Genomic DNA, 26,370 nt, shown 5'->3' on the forward strand with positions numbered 1-26,370 from the left:
TATTAAATTGAAATAATCCAGTTTAATTAATTACTTAAAATATACTGTTATATTTTAATTAAATAAAAAAAAAATTTTAACAATTACCAACAGCAGCTGTTCGCTTTAGAGATGATTTTGCATTATTTGCTGTTTTATTGTGAATACTCGTAAATGAACTCTCAGAATCTATAAAGTAATAATAATTTAAATAATATTTTATATTTTATTAGTAATTACCAGTTATTTATATAAAAAAAAAAAAAAAAAAATATAATGCATCGTTAGATGAACATTTTTTAAATAATTAATTACCAATATTTTTTTTCTATTGTATGCATAATAATTAATTAAATTTTAATCGTCAAATCAAAAAAACATCTTAAGTAAAAAAATAATTAATCAAAGATCTTAAATAATAGATTAATAGAATTAAATACTTTTCGTCGATTGGTATTCATTACAATTTTCTTTACCCACTATTGATCCATTGTTCAATGAAGAGGATTCATTTAATATAGCTTGTATTTCTTCGTGTACCATCTTACATCGTAACGTCGGTTTATATGAATCTTCGGACTCGCTAGCTGCTTGAGCAGTAGTAAAAGCACGCTGAAGTCTTCTTAGACCTTGTTTGTAATCATCTATTCATAAAAATAAAATTAGATAAGCGAAAAATTGATATTTATTTGAGTTAGAAAATTTTTTTATAAAATTAAAAATACTTACGAGCACGAAGTTTAACCTCAACTTGGTGATTTGTCCAATTCTCGTCAGGTTTTTTCAGTTCTTTCAACCACTTAGTTAGCTGGGTTCTTGCTATTTCAATTGGTGGATATTGACATAAACATTCCTCGTCATTGTCATCAATAATTATCCACGAAGTTGGAACAAGGTCTATCAACTTCTTATCGAAATCATCATGTTCATCAAAAACCACGATTGCGTAAGGCGCCTTTTTTTAAAAATTCACTCACAGACATGTCCGTAGTTTTGAAAAGCTTCAATAATTAATTTTAGATGAATTTTTTTTTCTCTGTAAAAAGTTATTTGTGAATCTTCTGTGTATTTTATCATATGATATATAAATCATAGACAAGGTTATAAGAAATTTTAGCATTTTATGTAAATAAAAATTGCTTACCTAAGATAGTTTACTTTACACACATAATATCAAAATTAAATTCACTTAGAATTTATATAGAATAAAATATTTATTTGTAAAATATTCGGTTGTGGAAAAAATACTTGCAACTTCAGTAAGACGTAAAATGAATGGGAAGAGCGATGGACTGCAATTGTCCCCTTCTATACCACCAAAGCGACGCGTCCTTTTACAAAATATGTACTACTGCGCAGTACGGTGCGCGCATATCTTTTAAAATCTCGCGATTATTTAAAACTTTTATTTTGAAAACTAGATAATTTTCAAATTTTATTTCTTTACACCACATATTTAATATAATAGACATTGATGACATAAATATTATCAAGAATTTACAATTAATAGCCACAACTAAAAGAATAAATAAAAACAATATATTTTATTCGATGATGAGTACTAATTAATGAGTTTAATTTCAAAACAGTTTTTCAGTAAATATGCTTACAAAAATGAGATATTTAGAAGTTTTAGATAGAATGAAGAAGTGACATAACATATTTTATATTATTAATCTGTAAATACAAGCACTTATTTTTAATTTTACTTATCGTAAAACGTTCCATAGATGTAGAAAACTCATTTACTTGTAAAACACCCAGATCAGTAGATTCACATGGATTTTCAAAAATATTTGTAACTATTGAAGCTTTAAGACCTTCGACATAAAAATTGTTAAGTTTTTTTGAATTATACCAATTTTCATTGAGAAGTATAGAGCTTATCATGAAAATTTGGTTGTTTTTTAACTGTACAATATTGTTTGGAGAGTTGCAACTAATAAACATATCACGTAATTTTATGGAATTCACTGTTATAAAGCGTTGTACATTTTCTTCAATAATGTCAGCCGTTTTATCGATATCATATCCTTTGAGAGCGAGTTTTTTTTTTATTGTGATATTATCTGAAGACTCAACGGTGGTTAAGCGATTTACTATCTGTGCTAAAGGCTTCGCTGCTGATTGAACTAAAGATTTAAATTTTCCGATGTAACTTTCACCCCAAAACGCTGAAAAATCATTTAAGGGAATTTGGAAACGTCTTACATCATCTGCTACATGAACAAGGTTATGAAAATTCATGACTTGACAGGCATCTCCATAGAAAGTCGGCATTAAACGAAAAAATTTCTTCAGTACCTCATCTGCATAGTCTACGTAGAGAGTCGCTAGCTCTTCACTGCAAAGAATACGACAAGCTACGTGAAGTAATAAAAAATGTTTGTATTGGTGAGAATTTAACACAATCTTGAGAACTATTGGTCTAATATATAGTAGCATAAACCTATATTGAGTTGCCTTCCAATGAAATACCTCACCTAGATCATATTTTTTACGTTGAAACTCTTGTGGTATAAATTCACTCAAAGAATTCAGAAGTTCCTCGAGTTTCTTTCGACTTTGTCGTTTAAACCTGTATAAACTACCTGGTTCCGTCCATTTGATTAGTAATGACTTCATTACACCAAGATAAAGTAAGTGCATGGGGTCTAAAATAACATCATTGACTGGATCAAAATCTGGAATTCGTGTAAGTGGTGATGAAATTGTGTCTTGATGATGTTCAGGTTGTGTTTTATCAACAAAAGATTTTCTTGTACGTTTTTCGCAATTTATCTCAGGATATACGCGTCTTCTTCCTTCTGTAATTCCTTCGGTTGTGCAACGTTCGCAGCCAAAGTAAGCAGTTGGACCTTTTATACATTTCAAGTACGCACGAGCTTGTCCATCAGCAGTTAAAGCAATAAATTCAAATGAATATTTTTCTCCATTAATATTTACACCATTATCAGTAAGCGCATTAACTTCGTCTACAAAATCACAAAGAATGTCATCAACAATTACTAGGTTTGGCGTCACCATAGAATAATCCAGCCGTGAATGGAGAACACTCATAGTTATCATCATAAAGTTTGATAACAATAGGCCAAAGTTGACCTTTTGAGTTATTATATATTTTCATCCCGTCAATAAATACAAGTATTTTAATTGAGGTTTCTCTATATATTTCTGGATTAATTCTTTTCTCTAAGCCGTTAAAAATTCCTAAGTATACATATTGTCCATAAGATCCATTTTTTGTTAAAATACTTTTTGAATTGATATTATTTTTATAACCTAGCAATGAATGAGCTGTCTTAGGAAAAGTTTTATATCCTTCATCAATAATAATACCTAAAAGCTCATTAATTGTTGTTGACGGTAATTTACCTATATTATTTATCACCCATTCACGAATTTTGGAGTAAAAGTCCTTTGGTGAATTTGGAGTATTATGCACATCATCAATAGAATTTTCTAAGCTTTCAATAGTTTCCTCAACAATCATTGGTTCAACATTGAAGATACCAGATGAAGAGTTGATAGTAGTATTAACCGAATTATTACATGTAAGGTTTATTCGATCATTGCTACAATCACCTACAATATAATATTTTTTTAGTTAAGTTTTACTCATTTATATGTTATGAATCAACACTGTATATAATAAACTTACTCGTAGCTGTTTGAGAATCGTTGTTATTAGTAGTATGATGATGACAAACGCCTCCTGGTACATCCTCAGAACTTATGTTATCACAAATTTCAATATCTTCCCTCTCAGAATCAGAAATGTATTTTTCCATGAAACGTTTTTTTTTGATTCTATAATAAGAATTAAAAGAATTTTTTCATTTTGGAGCCATAATAATATGTTAAGAAATATTGCAAGTTATGTATTACCTCTCTCTCTTTGTATTGATACTTAATATCGATACATCGAAAATGTGTTATCGATTTTTGGTTGTTCGAAAAGACTCGAAGGGCGCGTAGTTTAAATTTGTCGCTAAACATTCAAATACACGAAAAGGAATATAATGTAATATATTTGAAGAGCTATATAATATATTTGCATAATATGAGAGTAGTAATTGATTATTTTATTCAATAATTTTTTAATATTTTAATTTTATTATATAATAATCTTCGGTTGCCTCGAGTGTCAGTAACTTCCTAAAACTACAGTTCCACTGATACAAGTATTTGTAGAAGTAATTAGTATTTGTATAAGAGAGTGATAAATAAAATTAATTGTTAACAATTTTTTTCAATATTTTTGTTGGGGAGAAACAAACATTTTTAAACTATTCACAATATTTATCAGTATTAAATTATCATTTTTTAATCGCATGGAAAATATTTTTGAATATTTTTTGAGCAGTTTCAAGGGTTTTATATATTTTTCAGCCACAAATAAATGATATTTAAAAATAATTTGTTAATGGTTAATAAATATATTTATTAAAAATTTTTTGTTAACAACCCAGTGAACACATGACTTTAAAATGATGTCATATATAGGTCACACAGAGGTCCAAAAAATTTCACGTAAGTATGACATAATAGTGACTATGGTTGATGACTTTTATTTTAGGTCATGTTGTATTACATCACTTTGACCTCATATTGACATCAAACTTGACTTTGATATGATGTAATTTGTATGACTTATCTGTTACGTACATATTATATCATATTTTCATCATGCTATGACGTCATATTGGAGTCATCATTTTATGTATTATTTATGTAATTAGTAAGTCATATGATTACATAAGGTACAGGTCAGGTTCCTGACGTAAAAATGATATAATAATGCCATCATATTTGTATGTAAGACAAGTCCCTACTTTTACGTAAAACTGATGTAACAAGAACATCATATCATTACATCAGTTATAACTTATAACTTATAAGTCATTTTTTTACGTACAATTGATATAATATTGGAGTTATAAATCGTGATCATACATGAAAACAAAAAAAATTTGTACATAGATCATACATGTGCTAGATAAATGAAGGTTTTGTATGCAAATTATTAATGCTTATACTTATATGGAGCACTTAAATGGTCATAAGACTTACCGTAAATTTTTTAAAAATGTAAATAATTATATTTTCTCTTCGTAAAATAAATAACAAAAGGATTCTGGCATTACATACTGGATAAAAAGAAAAAAGTATAAAGGAATTTTTAAGTTAATTATTGTATTGTAATAAAGGCACAGTTACAAAATCATTACAATTTGGTTTAGAAAAACATAAACATTTAGATTTTATAAATTCTGGTGTATCAGTTATACAATTATTCGAAGAGGTTTTTTTTATGAAATAAATGTTAAAATTTTTAGAGTCACATGGTAGTGAAAACAGAGAATCGAATTCAGAAAAACCCGTACCTTTTATTCGAAATTGATTGTTTTCTATTCGTTCGATATTTGTTATAAACAAAATATTTTTGTCCTTTAATAAGCAGCAATTCTCATTTTTTTTGGCACTCAGAGTAAAACCATTAAACTGCAGAGATGCGATTTTACCATTATCTAACGTTTTAACTACAGGGTATGTCGGAAGAAAATTTTTAACTACTGGTAATAAATTTTCTTCATGTACACGGTTCACTACTTGTTCTAATGGTTTAGGAGCATTTTTAACTTTACTTCTTATATTAAACATGTAGTTTTCAAATTTAAATGTGCTGAAATTATCTAGTGGTCCAAACTTCTTACAATCCTTCGCGATATGAATCAAATTGTGAACATTATATGAGATTGAATTTGATCCATATAATTTTTTATATTCCTCAACAAACCATCTTAATAGTTGATCAGCATAGTCATTATATACAAGGTATTTTTCAGGATCACATAAAATTCTCACAGCAACACTTAAAGCCATGAAATGATTAAAGTGTCTAGGTGTTAAAATATTTTTAAGTATTATCGGGCCCGAATATAATAAAAATTGTCGACACTCAGTAGCCTTCCACTTAGCAACACTATCTAAGGCTCTGGGTTGTCGCGCAAATTCCGATGGAATGCAAGCTTTCATGGCCTTCAAACCATTATCGAGTGCTTTCAAATTATCATTTGATAATTTCTGGTTTTTTGGCCCGTGACCAAAACGATGTAATAACCTCTTCGCTACTCCCAAGCATACTAAATGCTGGTAATCTAGTGGTATTTGTGAAACCATTCCAAAGTCAAGATCTAGAAGCAGAGATTCTCCTAAATGGTACTCTTCTTGTTCTTGATTCTTAAACGATAAATCTGTCCGGAGAGGGTTATTTATTTCTGGAAAGTTAACATATTTATCCCAATCTCCCTGTTGAGTGCATTTAGAGCAACCAAAGTATCCGCTATGAGATTTTGTGAGAGTTAAATATGCTCTAGCTGGTGCATCACAAATAATGGCATCAAGTCGAATTCCAATAGTGTGAGTGTCTACTTTAAGACCATTTTTTTGTATGTCTTTCATTTCATCAACAAATGGATTAATAAAAACATTGAAATCGTTAGGCTTAGAAAATCCATGAAAGAGGCCAACCAAAAATGGCTCAGTATAAAAATTATCTTTTATAGCAACTAACAGTGGCCAAAATTGACTGTTTGATGATTTGGAAAAAGACATTCCATCGCAATTAAGTTGAATACAAATTATTTCGGGGATAACACTATAATATTTGTTTATAGAACGGATTAATCCATCAGAAATTCCGAAATGAAAGTATGAACCTCCGTTACCGTGAATTATTTTTCCTGTAACATTACGAGGAGTTTTCATTAAAGTTCTTACATCTTTTTTCAATTCATTTTGATGACCATGCTTTCGAAATATTGCAATTAAACTATTGGCGGCTTTCTGTGAGATGCAATTTTCGGATAACCAAAATCGTAAGTCCTCGGTTAAACTGTTTGTAATATTAGACTCATCTTCACGATGAAATTGTATATACTGAAGTACATTCGGGTTATCGGTTCTATCACAAATAGCAATAGGTTCAACATTGTCTACATTGATGTCACAGTGTTCTTCAGGTTCAACAGGATCTACAGAATCATTATTTTCATGTAATGAATCTTGAGTTATCTCTTGAGCGTCTTCTGTAACCTTTAACGATACAAAATTTCCTTCTGTGGTGGTCAAGCTCTGTTGCCGATTGAAAGGTTGTGTAGAATCTTTGGCTGTTTTTATTTCTCCATTAATCATTTGACACACTCGTCGTTTACTTAAATATCTGATAGGTTTCGGCATTTTACTTGAATGTTGAAAATTGTTATCTGAAAAGAAAAAAAAAATTAAGTTTCCTTTATATTGATTTATTTTTTATTAGGTAAGAATATTTTAAATAAATAAACAAAATAACAGTTAAGTTATAAAAACATTTTTTTTTAAAACTTTGTTAAAATATCATAAATATTAACTGATGAATATTTCAACGGAAACTATGAAAATAATAGCAACAGATGAAAATATATCATAATATATGATCTGAGAAATATAACAACCATCAGCAATTTCGAGCTCTTCTTTATAGATAAATTGTATGAAACATAAAAAATGTTAGGATTTCTCAAATGAATTAATAAATGATATTACTTGATAATATTAAAAAATTTTCACAAGTCAAAATTTAAAAAAATTGACACAACAGTTGTAAGTACTAACATTCTGTTTTTTTGTTCACTAGAGTTGATTTTAGTATACTAAAATAAAATAGATTTAAATGTTACTTTTATTATAATTAAGTTATTTAGTGTATCATAATTATTATAGTTAACTTTTAACATTTATTAATTAATAAAAAATTAAATACTTACAGGTCAACAAGGTTAGAATATTTACATTTCCAGGAATGTTATTTGCACAAACAAATACACTCGTTTTTTTCTATTTTATTTTGAAAAAAATAAATTAAGTAAATTTAACTAAACATTATCGTATTATAATAACAACTGTTTATAACGTAAAAGATATTGTGTATACAAAAACAGAATGTTGACACATGAGGTATTGAGCCTTATGTATGTATTTGTAAGTTCAACGTACCCGGCATCCATTTTGCATTTCATGACCGCGTAATTTAAATGAATAATTTATTAATTGTAAATTTAATATTAATCTTCTAATAAGAGTATTCTAATTAATTTCTAGTAGGATAATACCGAGATAAATTGTTTATATATTATTTTTCAGTTGCAAATTTTCGAAATTCCGTAAAAACAAAAATCAATTGCATTCTGAAAAGCGCGGGACGCGCACTGCGCACTAATCGCTACCTGTCGTTACACTTTCACTATTTTCCGTTACTCACGCTGACCCACGCTGAGAGTTTCACGTGTCGGTACTGCACTTGTTGCTGTGTTTGCATAAAATAGATTTAAATCAGTGAAATTTTTATTCAATTAATTAATAATTAGCATTTAAACGGACAAAATATCCGTAATTGTTGATTATTGCTACTGTGAATTATTAGTAAGTATCTAAATCTATATTTCACATAATAAATAATTATCATTAAAATCATAACCTAATTTCAATATCACACTAAGCATGCTTCACTTATTGACAATTGAAATTTTTTTATCGTTAAATGTAAAATATAAATAAATATAATAACACTAAAGTTAGCCGACATTTTTAATTTTTTTATTTTTTTTTTTATTTATTAAACTATAACTAAAAAATGGTTTTTAAAAATTGCACTTATAGTTTCTCAAGTTTTTTACAAATGCAAATTTTTCTTTATTTTTTTGTAATAATTTTCAATTGAAAAAAATTCTAAAAATTTTTAGATGTCGGCTAACTTAATTTTCATATAAATATAGTGTAATTTTGATACCATCATAAGAATTTTCACATAATTTATTTATTATAAAATTTTATTTCGAATTTTTAGTGTCTGAGGAATCACTTTACGCCGTAGTTCATTTTCTCAACGACAATAGTTATTCAGAAATCCCGACTAATTGGCTTCTAGTTGATGGGCAATCAGACGATTACCTTTCCCAATGTCGATGGCCATCCTCAATAGGCCAACTTAATTTTCGATTAAAAAATCGAATTGCACCTTGTGATGATTGGCCAATCTACGACATTAAGATTATAAGCTTCCACGGTAAATATTTAAGTTGTATTAACTCTTTATATTTAATCATCTATATTTCATAAGTAATTGTATAATCATTTTAATTTTCTCGATAAATTTAGATTCAATAACCTCTGCACGAAAATCTGCTGAAGATTCTCAGTACTCTTCTGCTTCAGAGGCACCCGCGGGTAGAGGACACAGGAAAAAGCGGCTTACGGCTGTTGCTTCTGCTGCCTTGAAAAGAATAGAATCGAGTGATGATGATGATGATGATCATCATCATCATAATAAAATTAAACCAGGTTAAATCAAGTTTATATTTATATAAATGTATATTTTAGAAATTATTCGGTGTAAAAACTCCTTTCGATTTTGATTTACAGCTGCTCCAATACCGAAATGGAATACATCATCTCTGCCTCCTACCACACACTTGACCTTCAGTAAGTCAGTGAAAGATGCTAAAATGAGTAAAGATCATCATGACAAAATAGTTGAAAAAAATCGTGATTTTGTCAATGGTAATAAATTTCAAGAATCTGGCGAATTACGCGATAATACTCTTGAAAATAGTAGTCGTATCACTGTGAATAGTAGTAAAAAAGATAGTATATCTCCAAGGAATGATGATAATTACGAAGAAGATTGCTTCGGGATTTTAAATAGCAATAGCATTGCTTTAAAATCTATTATCTTTTTAGTATATAAATGATTCAAATTTACTGCCAATTCTACTGATTTCAGGAAAATTAGATCAATTTTACATCTATTGGGATCATTCTCAGTAAAGCTGAAGGACATAGATCAGCGATTAAGTGCAGATAATCGTCCCAGTTCTTACTCTTCAGAAAATAAAACGTTATCAAAAGTAAAAAAAGCTTTGCCATTGAAAAATAAAGATGATGTAACCCAATTTGAAACTGATTTGGAAAAAGTTACCGATTTCCGTCGAGAATTTGTAAGTTTACTTTATAATCTATTGTCTTTATCACATAATTACTTCCTGTCACTGTCAGTAAATCAATCGATTGAAAATACTTAAAAATATTCAGTCTAATGATGTTTAAGTTGGAAGGCTTATTTTTATTAATTGATGTATAATTAGTAATTTGTAAATATGAACGCAGGTGAAAATCGTGAGTCAAGTTGGTGGAGCGAATGGTAAGGAGTTCAGTGAACGATTATTAAACGTGCTATTTTCTCCGTCATTTGCGCAGCACAATACATGGGACGGGAAAAAAAACAAATACAAGGTTGCTGATCTAATAGTTGTTAAAATTTGCGAAGGTAAGAGACATTATTGAAATGAACTGAAAATATTCAAAATTGTGTTTTTTTTTTCAATCAACATTTTTTTTTAATTTAAAAATTTTATTCTCAGAGGTGGTATTGGCAAAATTTACGTCTTATGACAGTGCTGAATTTTCAAAAACCTGTAATAATTGGTTCCGATTAGGAAATCAAAGGGCAAAACAGCAGCCAGCGCAAGTACAAAAACAAAATCAACAAGTAAATAATGATCAATCAAGTAAAAATAATAATTAAAATTCAAAAAGTTTAAATAATTACTTATAAAAACAAAGTAGATGGCATTAAAACATGCAAGATTACTTCAGTATATTTAATTATATTTATGACTTTTATTTTTTATATTTTGACCTTTTTGGATTGTAATTATTGCAATGATCACCCAAAAGTATTAAGATTTTTCGTTCTATAAGAATATTTGTGTGTGTTAGAGACTTATGCAGTAGTACAAAATTTGAAATTTTGCTGGGAGTTCATAATGATCGAAAAAAAATTAGAATATTTATAAAATAAAACATGCAAAAACTACTTAAGTAGACTAAGTTGTATTTGCTATTCTTATTTTTGATATTCTAACTTTTTGAATCGTAATCATTAGAGTGATCAAAAAAGATTATGAATCTTTATTTAATAATAAAATTGTTTTTGTTTTAAGTTTGCAGTAATTGCGATCCAATAAATTAAAAAAATTGATCATTAAAACATGCAAGATTACTTCAGTAAATTAAATTATATTTATGACTTTGATTTTTTATATTCTCACTTTCTGGATTGTAATTATTGTTGTGATGAGCAAAAAAAGATATTATTTTTCGTTCTAAAAGAATATTTATAAGTAGGTTAAAGATTAACGCAATATTACTAAACATAAGATTTTGTTATTAGTTATATACGATTACAATCCAGAAAGTTAGATTATCAAAATCGAATTATATTTTTAATTCTTATTTTTTGGATCGTAATTATTAGAGTGATCATAAAAAGAGGTATTATTAACTTATCATTTAATGATAAATATATTCATTTGTGTTGAACATTTACGGTATATATTGTGAAATATAAAATTTTATTATTAGTTTAAAGTAATTGCAATCTGAAGAGTAAAAATATTCAATTAATAAAATATATAAGATTACTTCAGTCAACTAAATTATATTTATTGCTCATATTTTTGGTATTCCAGCTTTTTAGATTGTCATTATTTTAGTGATTAACAATAAATAGTATTATTATTCTGTTTCACGATATAAATATTGATGAATATGTTGAAAATTTACGCAATATTAAATATTACTAAGTTTAATATTCTGTTATTATTAGTTCACAATAATAACAATTCAAGAAGTTGAGATATCAGGAATAATTTTAGTTATGGTTAACATTGATAAATTTAAAACAAACTAGTTAACTCATTTAAGATGAACTAGTTTTATCATTTGAAACTTTTTTTATTCCCACTTTTTAGATTGTAATAATTGTGATACAATAGTTTAAAATACAATTAAGAAAGTATGCCAAAACATTTAATGTATTACAAATATAAAATACTATTATTCTAGATATTATCAATAACGTTAAATAAGTCGTGTCATGATAAAGCAAATTAATATTATATGACTTTTAATTATAAAGCAAATCTTTTAAGATTAAAATAGATACTTTTGAGTACTTAAAAATATTTGTCAAATGATTGCTTGCCAACTTGAATCTTAAAAAATTAAAGTTGCAATGATAAAAACGTTTAATAATTTATTTTTTGAATGTGTTTTTTTTTGTAGAATGTGATGATTAATAAACAGTTTCTTACTATGAATTAAACATCGTTTAATTCTTTGTCCTTTATACGGAAACTTCAAAATTTGAAGTGAATTTCAGTAAAGATGAAATTTTTTATAAGTTTTTAATGTATGTGGTATACTGTTAAGTAATTGTTGAAAAACGTAATTCCGTTGACAGATGTGATTAGGGATATTTAATTTGAAAATCATAAATTACCTGTAATTTTGATTAAACAGTGTTGTGAAATTTATATAAGGACGTAATTTTATAATATAAAATATTTAGGCGTACAGTATCATACCATTTTATGCCTATTCTGTCTATTTGACGTCAGATAAAATACAGTACTATCAATTTAAGATCATATGTGAGTAAAACGAAAACAAAAATATGACGTCATTGTTACATTAGCTTGACGTCAGTTAGATTACATTGAAGTCAATTTGATATCACACGAAGGTCAGATTTACGGAAAAAAACTCGAGATCACTATGATGTCATTATTATATCAGATTGACGTCAGATTATTCATAATGATGTCAAATGGACGTCATATTTACGTCACATATTTTACGTCAAAGTTTTACGTCAGGAGGTATGAAATACTGAGTCATATATGACTCATATGTGACTTACATCTTACGTAAATCATGACATAACATGATGTCATCCTGACGTAAATTTTACGTAAATGTGTTTACTGGGAAATCATTTATTAAATTCTTCTATCAGTGTTCGAAGCATTGGGCCAAGTATCAAACCGGACCTCGGCCAGTCGTAACATCTCAAGGCTTGGTTCCAAAATATCGAACCATTGGGCCAAGCCTTGGGCCAAGCTTGGGCCAGTGGTGCACCTCAAGGCTCAGATTGACAATGTCGAACCATTGGGCCAATTCTCGGACCAGGCCTCGGCCAGTCGTCATCTCCCAAGGCTTGGTTTCAAAATATTGAACCACTGGGCCAAGACTCGGGCCAGGCCTGGGCCACTGGTAACTTACCAAGGCTTGGCAAAGTAACAAATGGTCCAAGGCTGGGCCATTTGTCAGCATTGGCCAACCCTACCTGGGTCGAAATCAATTTTGCTTCCAAACTCAATTCTTCACTTGGTAATGAAAATTCGAGTTTTCTCAACAGAAATTATCACTCCCAGACAATATTTGTCACCAACCACGTTAAAGTCTCATAGTGATTTTTTTTAAATTATTTCCCGACTCACATGACAAAATACTGCAGCTAAATAATGTTTCCAAACTTAATTTTTTAATTGGTAAAAATATTTAAGTCTTCTCAATTAAAGAAAGCCCTCCAAGATAACATTCGTCACTAACCACATTAAAATCTCAAAACTAAATTTTAAAAATAATTACCTGACCTACATGTCGAAATACTCCAAATCAGTTCACTCTCACTCTTAGTTTTTTTTTTTGTAAAAAAAATTTAAGTCTCCTCACGAAAAATTATCGCGTCTTGACTATATTCGTCACCGACCACGTTAAAGTCTCATAGTAATATTTTTAAAATAATTTTCCGGCTTAAATGTCAAAATACTCCGAATCAATTTCTATCTCACTCTTAGTTTTTTACTTTGTAAAAAAAATTAAAGTCTTTTCAAGAGAAATTATCCCTCTTAGATAATATTCGTCACCAACCATATTAATGTCTCAAAATTAAATTTTTAAAATAATCATCTGGCTCACATGTCAGAATACTCGAAATTAATTCTACTCTCAATCTTAGTTTATCACTTGGTAATAAAAATTCAAGTCGCCTGAAGAGAAATTATTCCTCCCAGATTATATTCGTCACCGACCACAGTAAAGTCTCAAAATAAAATTTTTGAAATAATCACCGGGCTCAGATGTCAAAATACTGCAGCATATATCTGCACCAGAATTTAATTTTTTAATTGGTTGAAAAAATTTTAATCTCCTCAAGAGAAATTATCCCTTCCAGACAATAATCGTAATCGAGCACGTTAAAATCTCAAAATAATAATTTTAAAATAATTAGCCGGCGCACATGACAAAAGACTCAGAATCAACTCTATTCTCAATCTTAGTTTTTCACTTTGTCATGAAAATTCAAGTCTTTTTACAAGAAATTATTCCGCCTAGATAATATTCGACACCGACCACGTAAAAGTCTGAGAATAATAATTTATGAATAATCACGTAGCGCACATATCAACATACTCTAAATCGATCATTTTCTAAATTTTAGTTTTTCACTTTATAATAAAAATCGAAGTGTTTTTACAAGAAATAATTCCGCCCAGACGATATTCGTCACCAACCACGTTCAAGTCTCAAAATAATATGTTTAAAAAAATTGCCCGGCTCAGATGTCGAAATACTGCAGCATATTTTTGCATCCTAACTTAATTTTTTAATTGGTTGAAAATATTTTAATCTCCTCAAGAGAAATTATCCCTTCCTGACAATAATCGTCATCGAGTACGTTAAAATCTCAAAATAATAATTTTAAAATAATTACCCGGCGCACTAGTCTAAATACTCTGAATTAACTCTACTCTCAATCTTAGTTTTTCACTTTGAAATAAAAGTTCAAGTCTCTTTACAATAAAATTATTCCGCCCAGACAATTTTCGTTTTCGACTACATTAAAATCTCAAAATAATATTTTTAAAATAATCCGGCGCACATGTCAAAATACTCCAAATCAATTTTACTCTCAATCTTAGTTTTCCACTTTGTAATAAAAATTCATGTCTTTTCACAAGAAATTACCCCTCACAAACAATGTTTTTCACCAACCACAAAGTCTCACCATGAAATTTTTAAAATAATCACCTGGCGCACATGTGAAAATACTCCGAATCAATTCTGCTTTCAAATTCAATTTTTTACTGAGTGATTTTTATCCAGCATTAGATACAAATATATACTATTTTTCTGCTGATCAGAACCAGGCAGCGACTTCGATAACAGTGGTGCTCCAAACTATCAAGTTAATTTTCTTTCTCGCTTCAGTTTTATAACTCTTCTTACCTGAAAAAATTTCTTCTAAGTCATAACTCGATTTATTTTTTTTCATTTTTAAAAATTATTACATTTACCTTGCTCATACCGCCGCTTAAAATTCTTACCTTTTTTTTTTATCTTACAGATAATTTATTTTGTCGAATTAATTCTTGGTTGATGCTTTTCTTACTTTATATCCACAGTTTCTACGTTCACTCTCGTCTAGGACCGGAATTTTAGCATAGTCATTACTTGGTGCGTTGGGTATCAGCAAACATGCTAATGGGAAAAAAGTCCGAAAACCTCTAAGAAGGTCCTCCAGGTCTACTCTCGCCGTAAAATGTCTTCTAATTAGGAACAGCGCTTTTCCTTATTCGTTTCCGAACTAGTTAAGGATACAGCAATTAAACAGCGCCGGTGAAGTAACCGCGCGTTCTTTGAACCCACCTGTGCTGGGATTATCCATTTGAGCTATCCATTGTTAAAATTACATTCATTTTCTTCATTACTTGATCAGTAATTATTTGCAGCATTATTTGTAGAAATCTTCATTCGAATCCAGCATCAATCCTTCCCATCGCGCTCCTCTCTTGCACTGAGTCATCAGTATCGTATACTTGTCGCCTTCGAACAGACCTGGAACCTTTCCATTGGCCAGCGAAGTATTCATACACTGCAAGAGTCCCGATTCCAATATATTGGACTCGTCAAAAATGATAGCTATCTTTTCATCCTTGCACCCCGAGCGTCTCAGTATTACGGTGTATTCATTATAAATCTTCCATTTGGAAGATTGATAGCTCGTTCATCAAGGTGACTAACCTTGACAGAGTAGTTTTACCATCTCCTGAAACTCTAATCAGTAGCTAATGTTCCTGATGCGGCCAGAATACCCGGAAAAATCTCCTGCTCTCCAGGGACATAGTCTTTGTACTGGCAGTTGCTGTACAAAATAGGCCAGAACAAAGCTTTTTCCCTGTTTACGTCAATGAAGTACTTAGTGGCGACAATGTCGATGCTTTTATTAGTTCAAGCCCGTTCCGAGTATTCTACGAAGTCTCAGCACCTCATGGGCCCACACACTCACCAATCTTTTAATAGACAAGCTGTCTAGCGGACGGATCGCCTCGCAAATTCCTTAGACAAATCTCATCATTTCTTTAGGCGAGTGTACGTAGTGCGGCAGCATGTCCTGGTGGCATTTTGGTATCGCGTTCAAATCCTGGATTTTGACATCACTTTGACGTTCAGTGGTGAGCTTAAATGCTCCTCGTTGGGCAAGGTCAGTAATTTGTTGTCGTCTGATACAGTTTTTACATTTTTTACCCACTCGGGGTCCACATCACCGTCTAATATTATCTACTGACGTTTATTATCTCGCCTCAAACGTTTTCTATCATTACACAGGATTACGTGAGCGACGGCCTCGATTTCTTCAAATCACTCGAGAGCTTTTAATTAAGAGCACTTTCCACGTACATGTTGTTCCGGATCTGCTTGATCCTACCATCAGTAATTCATGATTGAGGTTACAAATTTGGTACAGTTGTAAACCTGGAAGAAAAATAAAAATAAAAAATTATATTATTAGATGAAGAAATCAATTTAAATTCGGCATTTGAAAAAAAATGCTTTTCTAACCAAATTTGTGAAGAAAAAGTAGACGCTGATAAGCTGGTTTGATAAACTATCGTAAACTTTATTTTTTTTTTATAATAAATGTTTAATATTTTAAATTGAGAATAATTTTTTCCAATTTTTTAATTAATTAGAATTTAATAAAAATTAATATGATAGTTAGTCTTATTACAGATAATTAAATATATTTAAAAATAATTTAGGGTGTCAATATTTAGACCCCTGTCAATAATTGGGGCTTTTACGCTAATTTTAGATAATAATTACTTCGATTTTGAACAAAAAAATTTCTCACAACCTTAGAACATCCATAATACAAAATAATTAATAATTTAACTCGAAAAATAAATTGTAAAAATGCCATATTTACTCATTTTTTGCATTCAGTTATTATTGCAAACAACTATTGATTATTTCTTAATGCCGTGAATTCTATTCACAGCTCATAATTATCTTTTATATTTTTAAATAATAAAAACGTTCATTTATTTATTGAATTGAATTATTATCATGTATTCCAGCAATAAGGTTATAAAAAGTGTCAAAAGAAAATTGCTTTTTGCTTTTCATTTTCAATAAATATTTGTTAACTGTTTACAAATATTTATTAACACTTAATAAATTGTTTTTAATAAATAACTTATTAACTGTTAATAAATGTTTAATAAACCCTGTGATGTTAAAAAATCATTTATTAACTGTTAATAAAGCTTTTTAAATATAAACAAACCCTCATATCAGTGTAAATAAAGTCAAACTAAATTACCATTTCTTGCCAAGCGCCTCCTTGTTCATCATCATCTTCTTGGTAAACCACTCTTCATCGTAAACTTTCCATGCTTGATCCTCCAATCCTAAAAATTCAAAAAATTATTAATTAAAAAAAAAATTCGGTTAATTTTAAACAAATAAACAAACCTTTTATTCCAGCTCAGGTGTAATTAACTCTCGGAAACATTATTGAAAAGACTAAACAGCAGCAGGATATCTTTAGCAACTTATTTAAAAAACATCGTTCCGCAATCAAACTAAATACAAATTTCTTGCTCCGGTAAATTTTCAGCAATAGAAATTTCATCAACATTCTCTTTACACGTTTTTTGAACCATTTCCTCCTTAATTTTCTGAATTTTATCTGTTTTAACATTACTAGCGAAAATCTTTACAGACTTTAAAGCACGCAACCCGAATTCATAATGAGACTGATTGGACAATTACTCATCTCAAAATTTGAAGACCGGCATTATGATGCTAGCTAGTTTTTCAGTAAATCTTGAATCATTGACTAAACAATATGACATGAGCAATCTGCTGCCTGTCAAGAGTTGTTATAGCAAGCGACCTGAATAATTTATTAAGATTATCCGTTAAATTAGATCGTCCAGCATACCCAAGGTGCATTGAAATAAATATCGCCTTATTAACCGATACTTTAGGCTGCTTGCCTACCAATTCCAGACACTAAGTCATCGTTTTCTTATTTCTCTACCTTCTATCTGGCTCTTCAGCGTTTCCTGGATGGTCTGGACTTGCTGCAAGACTGCAGAGAGCATGCGCTCTTCAAGACGGTTGGACTCATCGAAGCACCACCAGGGTTCACCCTGGTAAAGACTACAGAATTTTCACACCCAATATGAGGATCTGTGCTTAGTAATTATCACACCAGGTCGTTAAGCATTCGCGTGTATGTTATCATTTTTGGATCGCTATATATTAAATACAGCTTTAACCACAGAGGACGCCAGAGTCACTCACATTTTTTTCTTCACTAAAATTAGCTCCTCGTTTGTCTTCGGATGCTCGACCGTAGTCACTGGAGTTTGGAAACTGACTTCCTCGCACTCACGAGAAACCATTCTTGTTATCACCGTGTTATTTTTGTTTAGCAAGATAGGTTGCGGTTGCATTATCCGCGTTCAAGATGTTCACCCATAGACTTTGATATTTTTTTTTTATATTAATCCAAAAAAATTCTGACAACTCACTTGTAAGGTTATGTCCCCGGTGAATTCTTCACAGCACTCTTTCTTCAAATTTCACTTAATATTTTTCACACAAATTTATAATAAAATGATAAACACAGTCACTTAATCAAGTTGAGACATATTTATATGAAAATTAAATTTTATTTATTTATTTTTTTAATTACTTCTACTCTCAATACTTTAATAATTTCCGACCTCCATAAAAAAATAACATTTTTGTTTATATAGACTCATACGCATGTGACGTTAACACACTATAGCAAATATTCATATGGTGTGGTGCAAGTGAGAAAATCAAAAAGTCATGAACGGTTAAGGCAATAGCATTGTTTATGGTGTGCTCTTCTAATCCAATAGAATTCAAATTGCTGAAGTTAGCTGAAGTTAGCGAAATTAAAAATTTTTTTTTTTTCATTAATCAAATAAGAATTAAAATAGATTTTAAGGATATTGCACATATTATTTCGAGTTTTTGACACATGAAATTTTTTTTTTTAATTTTTTGTAGCAATTTATTCATTAAAAAAAAAAAAATTATAAAAATTTTTAGATGTTGGCAAATTTCAGTGTCATAAATATTACTACCGACGATGTATATAGAGATGTGGTCATCAATCCTGTACTAAAGTTGGCACTCTGTGTAAGTCAGTATAAGGGGCTAACTTAAGTACACCAGGCATCAATGACCACATTTGGATTATTAAGCTTAAAATATTAATTTTACGTGTTTGTCCGACATCTTAAAAATAAAAAAAATGAATCCGGCACGTTCTCGTGGTAAGTAATAATTTTTAATTAATATTTTGATACTTAGTTAAATTAAATTGTGTGATTAGAATTATTATCAAGTTTTGCATAAATAATTACAAGAATATTACATAAAATAATAAAATAACAATAATATAGTATATTTTTATAACATTTGAATGATTGTAAAAAAATTTTCTGTCTAAAATTCCACAGTGGTGAATTAAAAAAAAAAAGTAAAGATGTAAATTTCTTAAAAATATAATTATTATAATTAATTTGTTAAGAAAATTTAAATATACATGAAACTATTTTACGCTAAGTAAATAATTTCATAATAAATATAATTATTTTATCAAAATTACTAAAAACTCCCTTTTTTTTTTTAACAGGTAAAGCAACGCTCAGAATGAAAAGCACTCGGGGCCAGGGTGTAGGAAGAGGACGAGGACGAGGTACACAAGGACCAAGAACTTACGCCAACGTAGTGGTGGATGTTCCTGCTTGTGCCCCCGGACCAGCTCCAGCTTTAGCCTCCGGACCAGCTCTAGCTTTAGCCCCCGGACCAGCTCCAGCTTTAGCTTTAGCCTCCGGACTAGCTCCAGCTTTAGCCCCTGGACTTCTCCCAGCTGCTCCTCCAGCTCCGGCTCCTGCTCCGGCTCCGACTTCTGCTCCAGTCCCCGGCGCAGCTTCTGCTCAAGTCCCTGATGCAGCTTCTGTTCAAGTGCCTGGCGAAGCTTCTGCTCTAGATTTAAAGTATAAAGGTATTCTAAAACAGAATCGTAACCTAAAAAAAAATATGAAGCGACTGTTAAAAAAACAGTCAACTTCTCAAGCCACGGTCAATCAACAAGTCAAATACTCACACATCAGCCAATTGCTCATCAGGCTAACGCACATCAAACGCCCAATCCTCCAGTACTCCTGTATCAAGCAAACGTTCCTCGTGCAGTTAATACTGAACCATACATTCAACAGATGCACAAAATAGAACCCCAGTCTATCGTACCTCAATATTAACCTGTTTCTGCACGAACATTATTTCACCATTCGCTCGTACAGCAACAAATGCAACAACAATCCTTAATTAATCAGATTAATCTGCTGCAGCACTCTAATGCATTCATACCTCATGCAGGACAATTCAACTTCCCACAAATTCTCACTCGGGAACAGCTTATGCAGCAATTATTACAGCAATTTTTGCAAAGTGCACAGCTCAGCATCAATTTTAAATAACTTAATTTCAATTAACTATTAATTTTAAATATTGTAACTACTTTCATAAATAAAACATCAATATATCTTAAATAAATGTTTTTATTTATTACCTAAATACATTAGATAACAATAATTATTATTATTATTTTGCCTCGATTTTACAACTTTTTAATTAATTACACGATTGGTTATTCACGTAGTCTAATTAATTTGCGCATCATTCGATAGATAATTTAATGTAGATTAATTCTATCACTGGTAAATATCAATTTAATATAATAGAACCAGAAAAAAATATCAAAATAATTAAAAGAAAATTCCTGTCAATCAACACAATTTTCCGTTTGAAACACGATAACTTACGTAAAAATTCACAAATTCAAACAGTTTTTTTTATTGAGTTGGCGTCAACTATGCGGAGATCACCATTGAAGATGGTCATCTTATTTAAAGTTGTTTAATTGTTAATAATGAAAAACTAAAATCAATGAAAAAAAAACATGAGTGTTTGTATATATATCCGTATCCTTAAATGTTCTACCGACATGCATGACAGCTGATGCTGCGCACACTTAGTGCGCATAATCAGTTTAAAGTACCGCGCGAAATTTAAAATGAAAAGACAAATAAAATAAAAAAAAAATTGTAACTATTTAAAAGTAATAAAAGAAATAACAAATAACAAAAGTAACATTTAAATAAAAAAGGAGTAAACTAATATTTAACAAAATTTGTTTTAAAAAATTATTTTGAAAAAATTGCATTTTTAATTTTTTAAAATTTCTTAATGTCAATTTTTTTTCTAACTTCTTTTGTAATAATTGAATTGTTACAAAAATTGTTAAAATTATCAAATATCTGCTGAATTAATTTTCATTTTATTTTAATCAATTTGAAATATAGGAAAATGAGATTATGAGGCGTGTACTTTTGGATTTTCTAAACCTTGTATTTTTTTTGTAAAAAATTTTTTTCTTTACTTTTTAAAATTAACCCTTCAGTACCCACGTTCTTTTTAGTGTCTCACTTGCACTGCAGCGACATCCTATAAGTTGAATGTTGTTGCGTGAGTAAAATTCTCATAGCGACGGTACTGAAGGGTTAAGAAAGTAAGAACATCAATACAACTTTCGATAAAAGGCTTGAATGTTTTTTAATATGAAGTTTAAATATGTCTAAACAAATTCCGAAAATTTGAAAGAGATTGCCAGATTATTTAAATAAATAATTAACTTCAAAGTTGAGCAATTTCAAATTAGTTTTATGGGGTAACCTCCAGACATTGATACATTTCTGTATTTTTCTCGTAAAACTGTCGGTGAATATTTTTAAAATATTTATAGATGAAAGAATATATATTAGTGATGAATTTAATTAAAGAAAATTGACACTTGCCCTAGTAATGAAAGTGTATTAATTGAAAGAAAAATAAATGCCGCCATTAGCCAATGTGAAATGTGTATCTATATTAGGGTGTCCGTTATTTCCCAAGTTGACTTTTTTTTCGCGATCGCCCCCTGGATTTTTAGTTCTTGACCTAAAAAAAAATATCTTACCCAAATAAGCTCTTAATTACCAAATTGAACCGTGCCGAAGTCGAGTTACATTTCCCATTTAAATAACATGGGAATTTGGAACTTTTTGCAATTATTTTTTTTTCTTCAAAAAAAATGTCACCACGATTATGATCAGTGCATATTCTGATGAGAAATTGAATGCTCTACGAAAAAGTTTTCTTATAATTTTTCGATAAAATCATTCCTTTAGAAGTTATTTGTGGTTAAATTTGTGTTTATAGTTATTATCATAGTTTTGCAGTCTTGCTGTAAAGTTTTTTGTGTTATAATCATTTATTTTATCTATAAATGTTCCAAAAATTCTATCAAAATGATTAATAGTTACAGTGACGTTAACAATACGATGTATTGAATACATTTTTAATAATATTGCCGCTTATTTGTATTTTTTCTGTCTCTATTCACATTTATTTGTTAAGCAATTTTTAGTCACATTATGATAAGTATTTATAAATTTGTTTGTTTTTGTTTTCATGAATAATTTGCACTAAATATTGTTTTTGTTTTTTTTTATGCGTTAAATTGTTGATGTATTTTTGAGTTCATCGAAGCGCTCTTTCGGCTACATCGTTAACAATTGTAGATTATTAACAATGTCTAATCCTTCCAAACAATAATTATTGGTGGCTCATGTCTCAAAGTTAATCTCTAGCAATTTTTTATTTATGTTGAATCAAAAAAAAAAATTTTCATCGAATTTGAATTAATAAAAATTAATTTATTTAAGAAAGAAATCAATATCTTTTTTTTTGAATTGATAATTTCATTATCTGCATTAACTATATAGCGTTCAGGGGGAATCAAAATCGAAATTTTCATCACATTTTAATAATTTAACGTAGTTGAATCCTGCAAGACATATTTCAAGAAAATTATGAAATTTTATTTATTGAAAGATAATAATATTCATGATTCATCACCAAAATTTCAGATCAATTCACCACATTGTTTTTAAGCAATGAATTTTCGAAATTGCAACATTTACACGAAAAGGTATAGAAAGATGGTGAAGTTATATAACTTTTATATGTGAAGTTATATACTATAGTAGGAAGTTTTATACTATAGTATGAAATTATTTGCATCACTCGAGTGGAATGGAAGATTTCATACTAACTTTACGATCTCTCTATACCTCTGCGTATAAATGATGCAATTCCGAAAATTAATTTCTCATAAACGGTATGGTGAATCGATCGGAAATTTTGGTAGTAAATTGTTAATATATTTATCTTTCGATAAAAAAAATTTCATAATTTTCTTGGAATATGCCTTGCAGAACCCAACTGTCTTCATCATTTTTCGTTTTACGTAAAGTTATGTATTTGAATCGAAAAAAGTCAAATCAGCTTTTTCACCGGTTGAACACCACTGATGGTTTTTGAATTTGTGCAATACTGCCTCAGAAATTTTCTTAACGGTCGTCCTGTAATGATACAGTCTTTATATAATTTATATCTTGGTATAGAGCTGATGCTGCAAGAGGTGCCAAAAACCAAAATGATACATAAATAAATACTATGAATGAACAAATATCCAAAACATTTTGTTGCGTTTCAAGATCTAACTCGAAAATGTCCCGAAAAATATATATTTTCAGCGAATAAATCGCTTTTGACATCTAGCGTGCATGGTGAAATGCAACTGGTTTATAAAATTTGATTTCATTGGCACTCTAATAATGCAACTAAAAATTGCTTAACAAATAAATGTGAATAGAGACAGAAAAATACAAATAAGCAGCAATATTATTAAAAATGTAGTCAGATCGAATTTCAGGCCTAATCATACATGAACAGGCATGGTTAGGTCTGATAATTTTTTCCAGGGTAGTCTTCATCAGAATTAACATAAAATTTCTTTTTTGTAATTGATTATCATCAATTAATAATAATAATTAATATATGTAATAAAAAATTAACACATTTTTTTCAGGCTTACTCAGAAGATGAAATATATATAAAATACGTAATAAAAAAAGTATTGATCAGTTATCATCATAATCAATAAATTATTTTAAAATACAATTTATCAATTTTATCATTTCAATAACAAACATTTAGTTTAAATATGGTATTCTTCTTTTAACGTAATTTGAAAAAATTAAAAATTCTGAAGTGACAGCTAAATTTATTGTTAGTTTCTTAACAATAATTAAATTTTAATTTTACAAAAAAACAAAATAATAAAATACAGAAAACTCTGCGATAGTTTGATGGCTCCATAACTCTAAGACGAAAAAAAATAATAAAATGTATATATAGATAAACAAATACGCAGTCGTATCATATCATTTTTATAAATAATAGTTAAACGACAGTGAATTGAACGCTCATATTAATTGAAAAAAAAAGACCATTCGGCAGCCGAAATGGATGTAGATTTCATCATGAATAGAAAAAAATATAACGAAGATTGTATACAGAACTAGGTCTTTTAACTTATATGCAATTGACAAAAATATATATCGACGGACAAATACTAAAACCAGTGCAATAGCAAATTTCATAATCTGCATAGGGGAATGGGGCATAATTTTGAGACTACACATATGACCTGGTACTCATATCAAAGCTTATTTAAAGAGCTTTCAGATGCAATTCACAGAATTGCAATAAGTTATCCCATTCAAAAGTTATTCGAGTTCGAAAGTGAAGAAATATGAATTTTTATGATTTTCAAAATTTTGAAATCCTGGTATTTCTAAATTATTTGACCGATTAAGCTCATCTTCGAACTTGACTTTGGTATTTATCTGTAGAATAAGTATGTTGAGTTTGGTAGAGATCCGTTGTAAATTGGCGACGCTATCGTCGTGACGATATATATATATATATATATATATATAAACTTTTGAACCATATGTATTTTCCGACTCAGCTCGACGAGTATATTTGAAATATAGCAAAATTTTTTAAAAGTTCCGTCATGAGGACCAATGCAATAGTTAGATTATGAAATCTACTAAAAATCCTTAGTGTTTTATATTTGATGATAATAAAAAATTATCCCGGTAGGATTATTTTTTCTAGCAATTTCTCTGTCACATACACGGATTCATAAATACAGACATATGGATGTCCAGAAAAGATTATTTTTAATGTTATTATTTACTATGTTAAACAAAATAATTATTATTAAAATATATTTTGCTGTGCCTGACATATTATTTAACTTAATATAAGTGCACTTATATTATCCTATAAGTGCGATATAATTAGAAAAAAATCAATATCAGTTTCGGGAAAACTACTTTTTTAGTCATGTCGAGAGTAGAGCACTACCTCAACGCTTCGCTCATGAGGCGTGCAATTTTCTTCAATCATGAAAAAAAATTTGAGGAGAATTCTTTACTTGGTTGAAGTAAATCGTTTTTTCTATCTTTATAAAATTTTTGGAATTTCGAAACCATTTCGGATTTTCACTGTAGTGAAAATATTACGTTTAATTTACGTTTTTTCTATTTACAAAATGAAATTCATGTATGTTATGCTTCTAAAACATTGATTTTACATTTGCCAAATCAGAGAGTTGGAGACGTTGGAATCACACTTCATATTTCGACTCGGGTTGTTTCTTTTCTTATGAATTTCAATATCAATATAATCTAATTTGTTTTAAAATAGTTCAATGAGGAAAAAAAAATACATTCTTAACAAAAAAATGAATTCTCATGAAAATTATGACGGTTATTTATATTGAAAATGATTCTTTGACTCTAATTATCTCAATATCTTGTTTGGAATGTGGTTTCGTCCTGAACGTTAAAATACAAAGAAATTATTCAAAATTATTTTCAATTGATACGTTCTGCCTTAGACCACCTACATTTTATCAATTTAAATTATTTGCAAACAGAGAAAATTCATAACAGACAATTTATAAGATCATCAACAATAACATCAATCGAATAAGTATCGATTTTTCGTTGCGTTGGTAGAATTTTAGACTGTTTATTTAACTCGCAATTTTGCATAAAATACGAATTAACTGTTTTAGATGTTACAACGTGATCATTAGGACTCATCGGTAAGGCTTCGTACTCGCGTTTTATCTAATTTCTTATCTGTAAGAGT

At 29.3% G+C, this 26,370-nt stretch overlaps 1 protein-coding gene and 1 pseudogene across 1 annotated transcript; one reads left to right on the forward strand and one right to left on the reverse strand.

Moving 5' to 3' along the window:
* Positions 1 to 8,184: 8,184 nt before the first annotated feature.
* On the forward strand, positions 8,185 to 10,658 carry LOC123270265. Its single transcript, XM_044736250.1, has 7 exons — positions 8,185 to 8,442; positions 8,867 to 9,085; positions 9,178 to 9,360; positions 9,442 to 9,501; positions 9,803 to 10,016; positions 10,186 to 10,345; positions 10,440 to 10,658. Exons 4-7 carry the CDS (start codon positions 9,458 to 9,460, stop codon positions 10,601 to 10,603), a joined length of 582 nt encoding a protein of 193 aa, XP_044592185.1. The 5' UTR covers positions 8,185 to 8,442; positions 8,867 to 9,085; positions 9,178 to 9,360; positions 9,442 to 9,457; the 3' UTR covers positions 10,604 to 10,658.
* Positions 10,659 to 15,574: 4,916 nt separating this feature from the next.
* On the reverse strand, positions 15,575 to 18,620 carry LOC123267411 (annotated as a pseudogene).
* Positions 18,621 to 26,370: the final 7,750 nt, after the last annotated feature.

Source organism: Cotesia glomerata, linkage group LG1, assembly GCF_020080835.1.
Source record: "Cotesia glomerata isolate CgM1 linkage group LG1, MPM_Cglom_v2.3, whole genome shotgun sequence".
NCBI classification, from domain to species: Eukaryota; Metazoa; Arthropoda; class Insecta; order Hymenoptera; family Braconidae; genus Cotesia; species Cotesia glomerata.

What these genes read in the sequence shown, in the direction of transcription:
- LOC123270265 (XM_044736250.1), top strand. Translation starts at nt 9,458, where the DNA reads ATGGAATACATCATCTCTGCCTCCTACCACACACTTGACCTTCA. An exon ending in TACCACACACTTGACCTTCA is followed by an intron (nt 9,502 to 9,802) that starts GTAAGTCAGTGA and finishes TACTGATTTCAG; the next exon opens with GAAAATTAGATCAATTTTAC. An exon ending in AGTTGTTAAAATTTGCGAAG is followed by an intron (nt 10,346 to 10,439) that starts GTAAGAGACATT and finishes TTTTATTCTCAG; the next exon opens with AGGTGGTATTGGCAAAATTT.